At 37.9% G+C, this 19,428-nt stretch overlaps 1 protein-coding gene across 2 annotated transcripts in view; it reads left to right on the plus strand.

Moving 5' to 3' along the window:
* PTCHD4 (patched domain containing 4) overlaps positions 1-19,428 on the plus strand; it is a 183,392-nt gene that overhangs the window by 45,593 nt on the left and 118,371 nt on the right. For both annotated transcript variants that reach the window (XM_088024353.1, XM_028097877.1), the window contains exon 2: positions 3,569-4,049. In XM_088024353.1, the coding sequence (XP_087880479.1) occupies positions 3,569-4,049 (481 nt within the window). The remainder of the gene's footprint in view (positions 1-3,568; positions 4,050-19,428) is intronic.

Here is a 19,428-nt window from a genome sequence, read left to right on the forward strand (position 1 = left end):
GTGTTTCTGTACCAGCCTTTAATTTCTATATATACCTCTCTTCATCTGAGGCCCTATTGTCCTCAGACACTTTGAGCTGTCTCTTACTTTTCCTGTTCTTAGCAAAATGGTCTCTGAAAAAATAATGTAAGATTAGTTATATACACCTCAGGGTGAACTGAGTTAAATGTTATGGAATGTTCATTGTACAGCTGCCTGTGTTCTAGGCACAGGAAAATTATCAGTGAGCAGGATAGGAAAGGTGCCAGCTCTCAACAAGCACACTTTCTAGTGGAAGAGCAATTAATTAATTGATTAAATAAGATTGCATCAGATAGAAATCTTTTGTAGGAAGAAGACAACATAGGAGTATGTGATAAAGTGATGTCTGGGAAGGAGGTGTCTAGATCATGTGGTTCAAATGGTATCCTTGAAGATAAGACCTCCAGGAGGAAGTAGCCCTGGCTGTAGAAGAGTGGAGGAAAGCATTCCAGGCAGAGGGCATGGCAGTTGCAAAGTCCATGTGGTGGAAATTAACTTGGTGTGTTCAAGCAGTAGGAAGAAAGGTGGGAAAGCTGGAACAGAGTTCATGGGGAAAAGAGTGGTGGGAGGCAAGGTCTGAAGCTCAGCCAGCAGTGGGACATGCAGGGCCTTGCAAACCTGGTAAGGAATTCTTCTTTTATTCCTAATGCAAGTGGAAGCCGGTAGGTTTTAAGGGTATAAATGGTGTAATCTCATTTAGAGTTGTTCAGGTGAGCTCTGGCTTTAAGGTGGACAAATAGACTGAAGAAGAGCAGAAGTGGGCACAAGGAAATGACTTAGGAACTTCAATTCACCCCTGTTAATGATGCCTGTTCAATTCAGTGAAACACTGAAACAGGAGAGCATTGGAAGTGATGTGTTACCATCTTGTCATATTTTTAAGGTTTATCTTCATGGCGACATGAATGGGATTTCTGCACTTTAAAGGAACTTTGGAATTTGTGTAGGAGGTTTTATTGGAACAGGAGGAAGTTGAATCAACATAAATGGTAGGCAGTTGGTTTTGTGGAGAGAAAATTATTGGAAAAACAATGTATCTACGCATGAAATAAGTTTTAATCATAAAGAGCAGTTAATGGGGCCTAGGACCTAAAGTGGCTTCCTGTTCAAGGACGTCTAAAGACCTTGTTTATTTTGTTCTGGTGCATGGAGTACAGAAGATTAAGAGAGAGAATTTCATTCTATTTGTTACATCCATTTAAATATAATGAGATGAAAGCATATCTCTTATGAAATAATTTTTGTAAGAGATGGAAATTAGACAACTTCAAAAGGAGGGTGAGCAGTTAACCAAACTCAGTAAAGATCAGTTATTTAAAAATCTATATATTGCCTTCTGTAGAGTTTTGACTTTTGTCCAGGTACATTATCAGTGCCCTCTTTGATCCATTATAATCTCCAAATGAGGCCTGAGGGACACATAAATCTTTATTCTGCTGCTAAAGATCCCTGAGAAATCTTTTTGATGACAGAAATGAGTAAAGACAGATGGAACTGCACATTCTTAAGTGAATAAATATAGCTTTTAAAATACTTTCTCTTTCAAATAATCAAAAGCACAAGTCAACATCACAGACGGGATTTCAAAGAAGTAGAAACAAAGGTGGAGCTAAAAATTATACCAATCTTAAAACAAAAATAAACAAGCCTAATTGAAGAACAAGAGTAGAGATTATTTAAAGAGTGGAAACCATATTCGTCTGTCAGTGCTGGGACAAGATTCCCACTCTTTCTTTGAAGCTTTCCTACCTTTTCACTTGCAGATCATCAGAGAAGCCCACAGGTTTCAAAAGAGAGCATTGGGAACCTCCAGCTGGAATTTCAGTTGTGTGTGTGTGTGTGTGTGTGTGTGTGTGTGTGTGTACGGAAAAGAAGATGGAAAATTTGCAAAGATGCCTTGGAAGTGGGAGATTTACCAAACAAAAGGAAAAAAACTCAAATTATATTTTTATTTAGAAATATACTGTTCATTTGGAGTTGGTCAGGTTGTATCAAATAGAAAAATTGCTTTTATTGAACATGTAGGGGGAAAATGGGTATGTGAAGTGACTATGAAATTTCTTCCTCACAATTCTTAATGATCCTACTAACAGCACTTGTACTTTCTATAAATTTCTATAAATTTCTCAAACTTTTTGTGTTTGCAACACACTCTCAAGTATTATAGTTACTTTGGCGTTTGTTAAAAATACACATGGGAACAAGTACCTCAGATATAAGTGTCTGGACTGAACGAGTTCACGAGAACTGTTATACGTGTCTCCTTGAGTATACAGTGCCTCACAGTTCTGTGAAAATCACCACAGTTATCAGACTGTTGGTTTTGTTGCCCTTCCACACTACGCTTCCAGAAAGGACTGTTTCCTGCTCTGACTCTACACTTTTCTATCCTCATGAGATAAAAGTCCTGCTTGATGTAGCAAATGGAAATTCTCCTCATGGCATAAATTTACCTTTGTGCCTGCATTTTGCACAGTACCTGCAGCACATTTTCAATGCTATGCCCTGTCTTGCAACCTGCTCTTGGGTTCAGTATCACATCTGACAAGCACTGCCGTGGAAGTAAATGACAGTTGTGGCAAAAAGAAAATACAAAAATTGTTGAAAATTTGGTGATGTCTGTCAGGGATTTCTTTCTGAGTCTTAAGGCACCACTGGTTGAGAATTCTGCTCTGAATTAAGCAACTCAGTGTCCACCTCATGTGTACCTTAAAGAGAAGTGATGGCTTTTCTTATAAATATCCTACTCATATGACCTTGTCTGCTCTACGTCATGCAAAATTCTGAAATCAAAATGTCTTTTGACCACCCCATCTGAAATCTCATCAGTTTCATTTGGGGGATTTGTTCACTGTGTTCTGAGGGGGAAAGGTCAACCTATGACTGAGGCAGGTGTTTGGAGGGAATTTTGTAATGAGTGAACAGGTGCTCACATCATATTTAGAAAACCTTTCAACACTATTATATTAATTGTAAAAAAAAATAGTATCTTCTATTTGTTCTGCAATATATAGTTGTACCCCCAGAGTATGGATGTTTGTGATGTTTGTGTGTGTTTGCATGTGTTGGTGTAGGTGTGTGTGTTAACCCTGAAAAGTTTAGTGTATCTTTATTAAATGAATTATTATTTCAATTTTTGAAATGTTGTTAACTCATGCCATGCTTCACTTTTGGCTGAAACTGAATCATCAAACTTGACCCTGCATATAGGAGTTATAATGACTGTTACAGAGGAAATGGTGGGAATGGGTTATGGATGGGATAGATCAAAATAATATTTATGTACATTTTCCTATGCATGTGGTGAGTCTTGTATAGCTTCATAATACTCTTTGAATCTTTCTATTCCTGATCATCTTGCATGGTATCCCATGACACTCCAAAAGGTTGAATATAAAATCCTCACATCCCCCTCCACCCACATCAGTTCCACAATTGCAAGATCCTACCTCTGCCTTTGTTGTGTTCCTTCATTTAGAGTAAGAATCTGTTGTTTGAAATGCGTATCCCTCTGGTAACTTTAGTCTCCCCTTTTTCTGTTTTCAAGGATGGGAGGAACAGTTTTATTGGACACCAACTGGGAGGGGTAGTGGAAGTGCCAAACAGCAAGGACCAGCGGGTCAAGTCAGCCAGAGCCATTCAAATCACCTACTACCTCCAGACCTATGGCTCTGCCACCCAAGACCTCATAGGGGAGAAGTGGGAGAATGAGTTCTGTAAGCTCATGAGGAAGCTCCAGGAGGAGCACCAGGACCTCCAACTCTACTCTTTAGCATCCTTTAGCCTCTGGAGAGACTTTCATAAGACCAGCATTCTGGCCAGGAGCAAGGTCCTGGTGAGCCTTGTGCTGATCCTGACCACAGCCACCCTCTCCAGCTCCATGAAGGACTGTTTACGAAGCAAGCCCTTCCTGGGCCTCCTGGGGGTGCTCACAGTGTGTATCTCCATTGTCACAGCAGCAGGGATCTTCTTCATCACTGATGGAAAGTACAACTCCACCCTGCTGGGGATCCCATTCTTCGCCATGGGTAACTATCCATCCTTGTGGTAATCGGATTCTTACCAATTTGGGGCAAGGTAGTACATTTCTTGAATTCTCAGGCAGAAATCTGTTTTAACTTTTCACTAATGTGTTTGTGTGATTATGTAAGATTTTACTTGGGGTGGTGTCCGTTTCACCTTATTGGGCCTTTTGGAAATTCTAGGCTGACCAAGTCATCTTCCCATTTATGTTGCAGAATTTAATGCTGTCAGATATTTTTAAATTATACTATATTGGAATTCTTTACTCTGCTTCTTCAAATATTGTAGGTCAGAGATTCTGGAGATCCAAAACTTACTTTGAACAAATTTTGTGGTTCAAATTCATGGACATCTTCAAGTTGATGATGGTGAAGAATGAATAGCATAGGATGAAAATTCGAAGAACCGCTGATAAATTCTAATCTCAAAAAACTTCTTCATTAATCTTGGTTTATTAATTCATTTCAAAGTTTTTATAGAGAATGTACTCCATTTCCCCACCTCCCTATAAACTAAACCTTCCTGTTACCACTTAAAGTTGTATCCCCTAATTTATTTCATCTCTGATGAGAATAATTAATGAGCATATTCAGTCAAGATTATCCCTTCTTGTAAGTTTTCTCCCAGACATACATAAATGTCTAGAAAACGCTCTATGAGTGAGTGTGTGTGTGTGTGTGTGTGTGTGTGTGTGTGTTCTTGCAAAAGAGAAGATCAAGTCTGGGAAGAAATGTGAGTGATAGCTCAGCAACAAGACTAATGGAATGTATCAGAAAAGCCATGATAATGGTGATATCTGTGGTTCTACAAAAGAGTCCTGTCAGATGTGATATAATTCCCTACTTGTAGTTATTTGAAGGATGAGCTGTAATAATGACCTGTAGATGATGAACTGACATGAGCAGGAGAGTCTTTAGCCATAAAGTTATTGCTTTTCACTCCCCATGCTAAAATCAGCTATAAATTACAGTTTTATTATTAAATAAAAAAGACATTAAATAAAAAAGATGTGGTCAGAAAGTCTTCTAGGTGATCCAGGCCCTTTTTGTTTTCACCTTAACAAACATCTTTGAGAACACTGCAAAATGGATTTATAGTGTAGGTTGCTGGAGTCCAAATCCTTTATCTGGAAACCCAAGTTCATTGTGGCCCTAGTGAGTTAGTTTATCTTGGTAAACCTCAAGTTCCTCTTGTATAAAATAAGGATAATAATTTTATCATTTTCAAAGAATTGTTTTTTGAATGTAGTAGAATATACCTAAAGCTTATATAGCATATAGTAAATGCTCTGTAAGTGTCATCAAGCTTTAAGTGCACTGGATTCAATGATAAATATGGAAACAGCTCTTGGCTTCAAGAAATTGAAAGTCTTCCTAGATTTTGCATATCACATTTAAAAGCATTTTTATCGTGTTAACAACAAGTGTTTTTCTTTTTCCCAAAGAACTATATTAAAATTTGTTTGTACCAGTGATGAGGATGAGTCTAGATTTGAACCATTCATACTTATGTTTTTTGAGATTAGTCTTTTGACTTGAAATAATAACATAAAATTCATAAGAATCATTCACTGTGATTCACAAATGAAACATGGCTTGTTCAAAATGACTAGATACCTTAGAGCCTACTAGGGCTTTTTCTAAAACTGTGGCAATCTAATTGGGTAATGGAAAGACTTATCAGGAAAGTTCTATAATATAGAATTACATATTCTGAATAAATAAGGAGAACAATTGTCCTAGCGATCACTGAATTATAACGTAGACTCTACAAAATCAAAGAGGTATTTTTATTCCTTAAGTAAAAAATAACACTGAAAGCCATAACACTGAAGAAAATACCCAGACCCTGAAACACACATGTTTTTCACTTTTCTTCTGTCTCAGTGAACTTTAAGACCATAAATCAACCTTGAACAGTGTAGGTGCAGACTCTAGGAAGCCTGGTGAATGGTTACAGTATTCTTAAAATTCAGTCCTAAAATATTCTGAAATAAACTTTTCTGGTATGGTCCAAAAGCATAACAACAATAAACCTATCAATGTATACTTATTTAAGATATCTGGTCCATCAAGGAGGAGTTTCTTTGTTGTGCTTTGTTCTCTTTATAAAATGATCTGTAATAACAAAGATACCAAGATCGAGAATTAGTGAAATGAAAGGATTATCCCCCAGGGCTAAGAAATCTGGGTTTTCATCCAACCTTTTCCCCTAACTCTGTATGTTTTATTGGGAAGTTATATATAGTCCCTTTGTCCCAGTTCTTTATATATTAAATGTAGGATTTGGACTTTTCAATCTTAAATTTTGAAGATTCTACAATATGATTTATTTCATTTTCAACTGCAGTTAGAATTTGATCATTTCTTTATAAAGTCATTTAAGGTATGTATTATCCCCCAACCTCTAATCTCCATTCTCCTTTGTTTATTTTTAGTGTGTGTGCATGTGCATGTGTGTGTGAGAGAGAGACAGATACAGGGAGAGGGGCTTTAGAATATAAAAATCACAACCTTGCATGCAGAGCAAAATGCTATGAAGGTGATGAGGTGGAAGATGATATTGAGCATCAGCAAGTTGAATTTGGCAGATATGTGTCTTCTAATGGTACACATGGCATTGGTTGAAAGTAGTCCTTTGATTGATTAGTTTACATGGTGTCAAAACCGCATAGTCTAAAGTTAGTTGGGTATAAGGGAAAGAAGCCCAACTCTTCTGGTAAACTTTTATTTCTATTCTTATCTTCCCACAAGGATTTATTTGAGGTTGTGCTCCAAGATTCAAACCAATTGTCTTCATCATAACCTATCCCCGAAGCTCAGTATGTCACTTATGTTCTGTTCTTCAAGCCATCTTATTTCTGACCACCTATCTTCCTTCTAAACTGCATCTGCTTGTTTTTTTTCTGAGTATTCACCTACTTAATATTCTGGCCATTCACCTGCTTAAAAACTTAATGACCATTTAAGAGGCACATATACTGTACTTTTATATCCTGCAGTTTTTTTAATTTTATTTTATTTTATTATGTTATGTTAGTCATCATACAGTACATCATTAGTTTTTGATGTAGGGCTCCATGATTCATTGTTTGCGTATAACACCCAGTGCTCCATGCAGTATGTGCCCTCCTTAATACCCATCACCAGGCTAACCCATCCCCCCACCTCCCTCCCGTCTAGAACCCTCAGTTTGTTTCCCAGAGTCCATAGTCTCTCATGGTTCGTCTCCCCCTCCGATTTCCACCCCCTTCATTTTTCCCTTCCTTCTCCTGATGTCCTCCATGCTGTTCCTCATGTTCCACAAATAAGTGAAACCATATGATAAATGACTTTCTCCGCTTGACTTATTTCACTTAGCATAATCTCCTCCAGTCCCATCCATGTTGATGTAAAAGGTATTCATCCTTTCTGATGGCTGAGTAATATTCCGTTGTATATATGGACCACATCTTCTTTATCCATTCGTCTGTTGAAGGGCATCTCGGCTCTTTCCACAGTTTGGCTATTGTGGACATTGCTGCTATGAACATTGGAGTGCATATGGCTCTTCTTTTCACTACATCTGTGTCTTTGGGGTAAATACCCAGGAGTGCAATTGCTGGGTCATCGAGTAGCTCTAGTTTTAATTTTTTGAGGCACCTCCACACTGTTTCCAAAGTGGCTGTACTTGCAACTTGCATTCCTACCAACAGTGTAAGAGGGTTCCCCTTTCTCCACAACCTCTCCAACATTTGTTGTTTCTTGCCTTGTCAATTTTTGCCATTCTAACTGGTGTAAGGTGGTATCTCAATGTGGTTTTGTTTTGAATTTCCCTGATGGCTAATGATGATGAACATTTTTTCATATGTCTGTTAGCCATTTGTATGTCTCCTTTTGAGAAGTGTCTGTTCATGTATCTTGCAGTTTTAAAACCTGTACTAATTTTATATTTTGTCCTGGTGTCCCCATAAGTAAATTTGTATCTTTCAAATTGTATGTTCCAGATTTAGGTTTGGAAAAGGAGATGATTATAAGCATAGGTGTTATCTCTGGAAAAGATCTGAGAGGGAAACCAGACTTCTAATATTAAAAAAAAAAAAAACACCTAAAACAATCCCATTTAGCTCCAGCTTAGCATCTTTTCTCTATACAAACATAAACCGGTAACAGTGCCACTAATTTAATTTATAACTCATTGTCAGCCTTTTTTTTTTCTACTTCATTTGCTTTGTGTGAATGTGTTTCCTCTTTCTGGAAGGAGAAATATGGGCTAATATTAAATATGGGCACCAACCTGTCCCCTACTGTGTCTTGCTGATCTTCTGTGGATAGTTGCCAAAGACATTGATAGCCTTGGTTCACTATTATTTTAGTCCATCTTAAGTTTGTTTTAATGCCAGGAGTCTTACTTTAGCCATTGGTGATTTTGACAAGAGCTGCTTTGGGGCAGTGCTGAGGATGATTTAAAGAAGTTCAATAGAGCTTGGAAAATAGGTAGTGAAGATGGTGAGTAAAAATAATGGACACGTGTACATGACTTGTTTTGTTCAGGTGAACCCAGCATTTCCAGATATGAGACTTTCGTCCATCATCTAAAACTGAGTTCCATGTTCATTTGTTTATTAATTCATTCAAATATTTATTGAGCACCTATATGTTCCAGGTATTTTGAATTCTAGAGTAAGAGGTATTGAACAGAACTGATCAAGCGATTGCCTGCATGGATCTTACACTGTAGGCCTGCAAAGGGGAGGCATCTGACAACAAATAAATAAGATAAGAGATAGAAACTACAAAAATAAGGCAGGATAAGGGATAAAGAACATAAGCGATAAGAGAAAAGACTTTCCAGAAAAAAATAAATAAACTGAAGTAGAGAGCTAAATGAAGTGAAGAAGTAGCCCTGTGGCAACCTGAGAAAAGAGTATCTCTGACAAAGAGAATGTGCAAAGGTTTTTAGAATGACCTCTCTTGGTGAAATTGAGGAGGCGCAATAAAAGGAGTGTGGCTGGAGCACAGTGGGCTACTGTCTGAGTATTACGAGATGGATGTAGGGAGATGGTAGAGAGCCAGGTCATGTAGGGCACTGAACTTACTACTTTTTTTTTTTTTAAAGATTTTATTTATTTATTTGAGAGAGAGAGTGGGGTGGGGAGTGCAGAGGGAGAGGGAGAGAATCTCAAGCAGATTCCACACTGAGCACAGAGCCCAAAGGGGCTCAATCCCATGACCCTGAGATCATGACCTGAGCTGAAATCAAGAGTCCAGTGCTCAACCGACTGAGCACACAGGCACCCCAGAGAATTTAATACCTTAGATGGAAAGCTATCTGAAGCATTTGCTACAGGAGAGTGTGATCTGCCTTACATTTTATGTGTTTCTTTTTTTTAAGATTTTATTTATTTATTTGACAGAGAGAGAGAGACAGCAAGAGAGGGAACATAAGCAGGGGGAGCAGGAGAGGGAGAAGCATGGGAGCAGGGAGCCTGACTCGGGGATTGATCCCAGGACTCAGGGATTGATCCCAGGACTCTGGGATCATGACCTGAGTCGAAGGCAGACGCTTAACTGACTGAGACATCCAGGTGCCCCTGCCTTACTCTTTAAAGGCATCTTTGGCTACAACATGGAAATTAGTCTGCGATGGAGCAAGAATGGTTATAGGGAGACTATGTAAGAGGTTATTGCGAAAATCCATGGGCTATAATGGTGGTGACTTGAAATACCATGGGAGCAGAGACAGTGGTAAAAAGGGATTAGACTCAGGATATATATTTGAAAATAAAATTGACAGGATTTGCTGCAGGACCGGATATGGTATATAAGACAAAGAGGAGTTAAGAATGACCCCAAGCTTTGAGGACTAAATAACTAATAGAAAGCAGTTGCGATTTATTGTCATAGGGAGATCATGATAAGAATAAGTTGGAGAGGAAAATATCAAGAGTTTATTTTTCTACCTGGTAGGTTAGATATACCTATTAAGCATCCAAGTGAGAAAATGTGAGGTTAGCTATATAAGACAGTATGTAGATCAGGCTCAGAAGTAAAATCTGTAAGTTGGAGCTGGAAATATAAATTTTGGATTTATCATGGCATAGCTGATAATGAAAGCCATGGGAACTGATAAGATCAACTAGAAAGATAAATATAGATAGAAAAGAGAAGTCAGAGATCTGAGCCCTGGAGCATTCCAATGCTTAGAGATTGGGAAGATGAAGATGATCCAGAAAATGACATTAAGAAGGATGAAGCAGTGAGATAGTAGGGGAGTCAAAAGAGAATAGTGTCTCAGCAGCCAAGTAAAGAAGGCATTTCCTGAACAGCTAGAGATCAGCTGTTCCAAAAGCTTCTAAGCAGTTGTGTCCAATGAGAACTGAGAATTGGTTGTTTGATTTAGCAATCTGAAGGTCATTGGTGACTTTGACAAGAGTTGCTTTGGTGGAGTGCTGAGGGTAATTTAAAGAGGTTCAATAGAGCTTGGAGGATAAGAAATGAAGACAGTGAGTAATGATAATTTTTCCAAGGAGTTTTGCCTTACAGAGAAAGGCTTTGTATGCTATTTGGGATGCACAGCACAGAAAGCTTCATAGTAAAGCAGAGATAGGAAGAAATTGCAGAAACAATGTCATTGAGTAAGAGAGATGGGACTGGATTCAGAGCACAACCAGAGTCATTGACTTTATGTAAGAGCGTAGACAGCTCATCTACAATTAAGGAAAGAGAAGGCAAAGTGTATGGACAGATCCAGATAGACCGGTACATGTGGGGGTGGGAGCATGTGGAAATTCCCTTCTGGGGCTTCAACTTTGTCAGTAAAATATGAAACAAGTCATCAGCTGAGAATAAATTTGGGGAAGGAGGTGTTGATTTGAGGAAAGTGAAGAGAGTTTAAAAGAGTTATTTTGGAAACTGGAGAACAAATTGAAGAAGAAAAGTCAGGTGAACAGCTAGAAGCACAAGGACCCACTTGTAGTTTATGTTCATGAATTTAAAAAAGAAATCAATTCAGCATGGTTCCTGAGTCAGGGCCCCCACCCCACCGCAGCCATAGATAGCTGCCTGGGGGAAGAGTTGAGTAGTCATTGACATGAATTTAATTGGAAAAAAAAAAAACTCTCAGAAAAAAAAAGAGGGTTTATTGTGTGTGCAAAAGAATGACTATAGTGACAGATCATGAAAATTTTACTTCTTAGGGGCAGCTAAACCATGTTGCAGTAACAAATAATGCCTTATATCTAGTTGGATTAACATAACAAAGATTGATTTCTTGCTTACACCCGCAGTTTAGTGTGGGTCGGAAGCTTTCCTTGGGAACTCTCTTCTAACAAAGATTCAGGGATCTAGGATGCCTCTGTGGTGCAACATCCTGTCTTCTCATAGTTTGTGGCCCCAGCTGTGTACACAGAAAAGTGAACAGTTAGAGAAAACACACCTACTTATAACTACCTTGTACTCAAAGTTATACAGTTACTTCTCATCATATTCTATTAGCCAGAACTACACATATGGCCATAAGCTAGCTCAAGGAAATACAGAAAATATAGGAGAGTAAATGAATTATTTAATGGGTATCAACCGTCTCTCCCACATAAACTAAGCCAAACAAGGAAGGTAATGAGGATTTCTTCCCATTGTCATCATAGTGAAAAACTGTTAAGGTCAAAATATTATGATTTTTTGTGAAATCAAAAAATTGCTTTAGGTTAAAGTCTATTCTGGTTATCTATTGCTGTATAACAAATACCACAAGACTTAATAGTGTAAAACAACTTTTTATTATATTATTATTATTTATTATTTATGTAACATTATTTTATTATGTTCATGGATTCTGTGGGTTAGTACTTTGGAAGGGCACAGTGAGGTCAGTCTTTCCCATCTCCACAATGTCTAGAGCCTCAGCTGAGGATAACTTGAATGTCCAAAGGCTGGAACAGCTGGGGCTAAAAACAGCCACTTCTAAGATGCTGTCTTTGCTCACATGGCTGGTACCAAGTCTGGGATTCCTGAAGGAGAATCTCAGCTGGGAATTTTGAGCATAGCATCTAAATGTGTCCTGTCCAGTATGGTGTTCTCAAGGCAGTCAGATTTCTTATGTGAAGACTCAGGGCTCCAAGAAAAAGTGTTGCAAGAGACCAAAGCAAAAATCACAGGGCTGAGCCTAGACACAGAAGTTGCATAGTTATCATATCAGCCATATTCTACTAACTGTGTGCCATTCACAAAGGCTACCCCAGATTCAAGAGCAAGGTAGTGGGACTCCACCTTTCGAGAGAGTGGCAGAGAGTTGAGAGAGAAGCAGAGTCACATTGCTGAAGAACATGTGGAATGGTTATAGTTCTGGCCATCTTTGGAAAATGCAATCTGCCACACGGTCATAGTATGAGTGAGCTGCAAAGGAAAGAGGTGGAGTCTAGAGATGTTTGATGTAAAGGTTTTAAGAAGAGATTATTATTTATGAAAATGACTATGATTTGATCATTTTGAGCTGGGACACAAATGCAGAATTGAAGATATTATGAGTTCAAAGGACCAAGAGGCCTGTGGAATTTGAAATCATGAAAAATTATGACAAGAGTTGTGATAGCCACTGACACACCGAGAGTTCCATGTTAAATCTTAGGAAATGAGAGAAATTGATCCTGAGGTCTGTAAATGAATACCAAAAAAAAAAAAAAAAGGAATAATTTGCATAGTACATGGCCTACATTCAAAGAAGTAGGTGTTTTTAAGGAAGACAAACAACATCTTTGACTTCTCATGGGGTATAGATAGCACCTATAAAACTTGCAGGCCCAGTAGCACAGGAGGAGTGGGAGAACAAAGTGGCCTACAATGGGAGGGCCAGGAAAGCAGTGTAATTAGGGGATGGCCAGCTTTTATTAGAGCAAGAAGCTAAAGATTATATTTGGGGAAGAGATTTTGGAGGTAGGGAATCTTGGTGATAACAGACTGAGTTCCAGAGGGCAGGGGGAAGATGGGAGGGATGAGAAAATGATCAGATCAGGGGACGTACATATCTGTATAGGAATGAGAGGCCCCAGCAAAGCCCAGGGAATCATGGGCCTTTGTGATTGCTCTGTGAGGGGAGGTATATGACTTGACAGCAGTACCAGTGGTCCCACCTGGCAGAGTCATTCTGTTACCTTGTAAGTCAGATCATATCACTTACCTGCTCAAAATCCTTTAATAGCTTCCCATCTAAGCCAAATTTAATGGACACAAACATTCAGTGATCTCCAAAGACCCAACAAAGCTGGCATCTGCTACCCCTCTGACCTCAGGTTCAACCTCTCTATAACTGGAAAGCTCTTCCTCAGATACCTGTGGACTTGTTTCCTTACCTCCTGCAGGTTTTTATGCAAATGTCACCTTCTTCATGAGGACTCACCTGGCCACTCTGTCCCAAACCACAAGCACCTCACCGGTGTTTCCAGTCTCCCTCTCTGTTTCAGGTTGCTCCTTAGAGCTCATCATTATCTAATATACAATATAATATACTTTTGGACTTGTTCATTATCTGTCTCCCGGTAATGGAACGTAAGCCCCAAAAGAATGTAAACTTTCATTGTCCCATTTACTGCTTTTTTCCAACACTTAAAACACTACTTGGCCTAGGGTAGGCATTCAATAAACATATATGGAATTAAGGAATGAATAGTTTCTCAGTGTTTCTCAAATGGGTTATGATTTATTAGAATCACTAAATCAATTTAGTGTATCATGATCCACATTTATTTCACTTAAGGGGAAGAAAAGAGAATAGAAAGGAATAGGAAATATCAGAAGGTGTTGCACATAGCAAAGTGTTATTGCATCATATTTTGTTTCAGTTTAATATATATGTGTATAATAGATCACAATGTAAGGTGCTTTCCCTAATGTGTGCCGCAGTCAAAAATTTTAGAAAAACACTGTAGAAAATTTGTTGAACTAATGTCTTAAGTAGATCATGGTGATAGGTGGATTTATTGATGGGGAGCCAACTGGGAGAACTCATCAGAAGCATATGTAGCTGCTCCTCTGGGTTGGTTCTGCAGGAGACAGTATCAGGACTTAGGAAGGGGAGGATTTTGCCAGGGACTTAAGGTGTTACTTCCTGGGCAATGCTATTTCCCTAGAGAAGAACCAGCATAGTATTTAGCACACAATGGGCCCTCTAAGGACTTGATGGTTGGTTAAAGTTTTTTAATGATTACGTTATGGTATTGGAAATATTTCTCAGTAAGTTGGTTTTACCACAAGACCTGTTTTACATGGGTTTTTAAGTCATCAAAAGCCTTCCCAAAGTAACTCTTTGCTGGAAGAGACAGGACCTATTATTATGACATCAAGAATGTTCAATTGGAGCTATTTCTCAGCCACATTAATTGCAGCCACCCTGCTTTTGGTAATTAACGGTTACTTCCTTTGGGGAAAAGGTTGGCCAATGATGTAAAAATATCCCCATGCTTATGGCTTGGAGTCAGAAGACTTAGAGTCTAGTTCAGTCCCTGCCTCTTGTCTCCTAGGGGACTTCTCCCTGGGCCTCCCATGTTTTCTCTTTCATAAGATGAAGAAGTTGGACTGATCGGTCTTAACATCTCTTCCACTTTTATTCTTTAATTGATGAATCTTTTATTTGACACTTAGGGTAAATGTCATCTTATTTTCTGGATTTTGGGTTCATTGGGAGATAGAATGAGTCAGTGTCTATTCCAAAGTGCCCATAGAAAGCATTTTGCAAACATTGAGTTATTGATGGCTTTTTAACTGTTAGAATTCATAGAGCAAGAAAAGTCTGAACTTTTGGTTGTTTTTAGCTTGGCTATTTTAATGTCCCTATTTTTTGTGTTATTCTTTAGTTCTAATTTTCTTACATTGATATCTGTTCTCCTTTTGTAGCTTTTAAAATGGACTTCCTGGGACAGAAGTTCCTAGTAAGTTAAGACATTGTCTCACTAATTGGTTTTTGTAGACCTTTTAAAGGAGGTGGGAAGGGAACAGATTTTGGCATAACAAGTAAGAAGTTGAATTTTATGCCAAGCATTTCAGGTAGCATTGAATAGTATGTACTTTTTATTGTACACACTGTCCAACATTAGTAGTAATTATATCCTGACTCCTTAAGATCCTTCACTTTCTTTGGAATCCACCTCCATCTCTCACACTTTTTAGTGCAAACAAGCTTCCTCCCGTGGTAGTTAGTGTTTTGGAATGAAGAAGAGTACTGTTATATAACACAATTTACTCAGGGTGAGAAGCATATGGACTCATTTTGGTGGTACTGTTTATCTTAAGGGTAGCTGATGCTACTTTAGACTTTTAAAATGAAAAGACTTGTAAATATGCCTCATGCTGCCTAATATCCTCTGTTCTTGCTTTTTACCTCTTGAATCAGATAGTGAATCAATCTTGAGTATTTAAGCGGATAGGGAAATGTGAAAGACATCAATTTATTCAGCATATGGTGGAACTATTACTATGTCAGGTACTATCACTTCTCCAGCATGGACATCTAATCCTTCCTCAAATACATCTCCATCACAAGCCACTTGAGCTGTCCTCATTAATTGAAGTTAACTTGACGGTCATGTCAGAATGTTCCAAGAAAAAAATATTCCTGATGCCCGAAAGCCACAGTTAGCAACCAGATTCGGGTTTTTCTGCAATGCTGCATCAAGGTAAATGCTGTAATTTAAACTAGAAACTTTAAAAAATTAAAATAAATGAATAAACTAGAAACTTGAACGGTGAAAATACATTCAGGCTTATGCCATAACTTTTCTGAGGAAAAATAAAGTCCCATCCAGAAAAAAAAAATCATTTAAAAGTTGGACACTTACTTTCTAGATTCAATTATTTTCAAGCCGATATTTTCATACCCAATCACCTAAAAAAAGGACAATTAGCAGAGAAAAGTGAGAAAATTCTTCTGTTGATTTGAGGATGCTGGTGGCAAGCCTTTGGCTTCTAAGAATTGAAGAATCCCTGTGTACTGATTCCCACCTGCCTTCCTGGAACAATGTGGTTTATGTATGCATCAAATATGTGTCTTTTTGGTTGATTTCTTTTGTAATGATAGAACAATGCCTTCCTCCAGACCCAGGCAAAACTATTATTCAAGCTTCAGTTTACAAATCCCACTGTGCACCCTTAGAGAAATTATAATCCTGAGTTTAAATTTAATATAAAGAAGATGTTGCTATTTCTCCTGCTTCCTCACATTGGCTTGGCCTAAATAGAATAAGACTGTCCTGACCAGTGATATTTTTAGTGACTGTTTACAGAGAGTGGAACATCCTAATTAAATATTGTATTTCATAATATAAATCAGTAAAGTATTAGTTAAGAATATTTCCTTTTTGTATATTTGAGATATATTTGTATTTGAGATGACATAATAAAAAGCATGGAATATAACCATAATAGCCAATGATACACACCAAATAATGAAGAAAAGGAGATAATTTTATCAGAAGGAAGTGGATGTTAGAATAGGTTTGTCAATGTTAAAAGCAAAAACTGCCATTTATTTTACCAGCAAAAGATGGGTTTATTTAGGGGAAAAAAAAGAAAATTTTAATCCTGGGCAAACAACCTGTGGCAAAACTGTAGGCAAGTCCTGGAAACAAAGGAAAGGTACACTTTTTAAGGAGAAAAGTGTAAGTTGGAAAGGCTGTTATAAATTAAATGTCTGTTGGAGTAAACTAGAAGTTGGAAGCACGGTGACTTTTCACTGGCTGAACCATGGGGAGGGGCAGATGAAAGCATTTCTTTCTTTAGCAGGCATAATAAAGTAGTATCCAGGTGCAAGGTCAAGTCCACCTCTTTCTGATGGGTCTGCAATTGACTAAGAGCAGTAAGGTATGAGAGCTCTCCTTGCCAAAACCTCCTGACTCCATATTAGTGAGGTTTGCCGTTACCAATTTTCACAAGTTAAGCTACTACTTAGCAGAAAAAAAAAGGAAGCAGGTGAGTTAGATGGCTCATTTCACTGAATTAAAACCAATTGAGATCACACATACACAGAGAGACCACTAAAAGTCACCTAACTTGTAGATTTTTGGGTGAAACTGTGATGACTCTAACGAGGACTCATTATAATACTTAACAGAAATTAACGGATTCACTCTATAATTCTGTCACCTTGCCCTTGCTTTCTTGTGCCTTGGTCAAGGGTCAGAGCAACTTTATATACTTTACCGTGTTGGCACGACATTTCAGAAATAATAAGTGCTCAATAATTATTTCTTGAAAGAATGATTTGTAATCCTCTAGCTCATAGCAAGGATAAAGGTTAACTTTTTAGAAATGGATATAAATCTGTGCATGAAATTGTATGTGTTCTTTTAAAATTGGGGGAATAATGATTTTTAAACAAAGCAATTGAAAATGGTTATGTAATGAAGGGATTTGGGATTTCCAAATATAAAAGTTTAGTCTAAATGTTGTATTATTTGTTTGGTGCTTCATGCAACTTAAAAGTATTCCCATGGCCTTTTTATCGTGAGATTGGCTTCTTTATTTTCCCAGAGATACATGGGCAGCTGTTTCTATTAAATAAGGAAATAAAATCACCAGAACTGTTCTCAAGTCTGTTAGAAATCCAAGATCAGAGCCTGTATTACTTAATTTTTTCTCCCAGATTCCTTGACTCTGTTGAATATTCTCAAACTGAGACTCCTTGGGATGTGTGAGGACTATGGACCTTGGAAAGAACTGAGCCAGCAAAATTCCTGGCTATTGCTTCCTGCTTCTGACCATGCACTTCACTCTGATTTTTTTTTTTTTTACATGACAAGTTACCATAAAGATTCAGTTTGAGGAGAAACTTCTGTGGATTAAAAAACAAACAAGCAAATGTTTGAAAACTGCCAGTTCACTACCGTTCCATAGTGCCTCCTTCATAACATAATGGAAGGCAGAAACTAAACTTGAGATGAACTAAATTTATTTTGCAGCCTGGGTGGCTTTGCTTTGATCAACTGTTATATCCACATATTTCTTGTAGTTATCTTATTGAAGTATTTCTAGAAGTGTGGTTTCTTCTTAAGACTTTAACTTTCTCTCCTGTAGACAACTTAACCTATTTTTAAGATTCAGAAAATCCAAAGGGATGGAGGCAATGAGGTTGTATGGTTGCCAGAGGAAACTGAGTGAGACTGCCAAGAAACTCCAAAGGGTAGAATTATTTATAATTTTACTGTATTCCAGGGTTAGAATTTCTGTCTTATAGGTCAATAAATTGTATTGCAAAGGCACAGTGGGAAAACTAGACTCTCAATGAAGGAATCCCATTAACTAAGTTGACAAGAGATAATATTAGCCAAAATCTCTGTTCTGGTAACCTTTCCAAAAAATGGTCTACATATATTCCCTTACAAGGTTTCCTTTTCTCAAGATATATAAAAAAAGGCCAATTCTTACTCAGAAGGCTTTGTGATGAACATAAATTAAAACACAACGATATCTGATGAATTTGAATGCTGCCAAACTGCCCACCCATGCCTTCAAGATTTGGTGTCATTCTTCCCTGGAAAGTTTTGTGTACACAGTACAGATACTCACATTGTTAGACCTTATCATTCTATATTGGCTACCTCCTTTGTTTGATAAGCTTTATCTCTATGATGACTCTATCACTGAATGTGATAGTAAATGAATTAAGTAACTAGTGTTTCTGTTGAGACTAGAAATAATCTGTGGATTGTTTATTGATCTGATGAGTTTAGTCCTCAGAGAGTCACCATCTTTTTATGTTTTCCAAGTGTTTGAGGTTCATCCTTTCCGTTCCCCGTGTGAACTTTATATGATATTTTTCTCTTGGGTTGTGTTACTTAGTCCAGCCTATTTATCCCTTTGCCCATTCTGCTAATTCTTTCTAATCCCATCCTGAAAGATGAAAACCTGAAAGCAGTAGCACATTATGTGAGAATTCCTATATTCACCCGTCCTACCCAAACACCATTACCAACGTACCATCTACTTTGCTCAGCAGTGCTGTGTTTCTATAGCAGTCTGGCCAAGGAAGAGATGTCTGTCAAAGGAAACCCATGGGCTTAGTTTCTATAAGCTTCTAATTATCTCCTTCACATTGTTTGCTCTGACCAAAACCAAACTGCTATATGTCTAAACCCAAAAGCCGTTTCTTGTCTCATGTTGTTCCTTTTTCCAGAAATTTCCTTGTATATCTCCCTTGTTCTGATTCTCGAAGCTTAAATGTCTCTTGCTCTATGGCATTTTTTACTGACTTTAAACCCAAGAATGACTGGTTTCCTTTTTTGCCTTCTCTGTACCCTTGTTTATATGCCTATCTTCAATTCTATACTAGGCTACAAAGCCTTCATTAGAAAGGATCAACTTACTGTTTTTGTATCCTCAGCAACCAGCAGTGGGCCTAGCACAACGTAGGAAGTAA

Source organism: Eumetopias jubatus, unplaced genomic scaffold, assembly GCF_037043125.1.
Source record: "Eumetopias jubatus isolate StellerSeaLion01/CBP00866 unplaced genomic scaffold, mEumJub1_p1.0 scaffold_6, whole genome shotgun sequence".
Taxonomy (NCBI): Eukaryota; Metazoa; Chordata; class Mammalia; order Carnivora; family Otariidae; genus Eumetopias; species Eumetopias jubatus.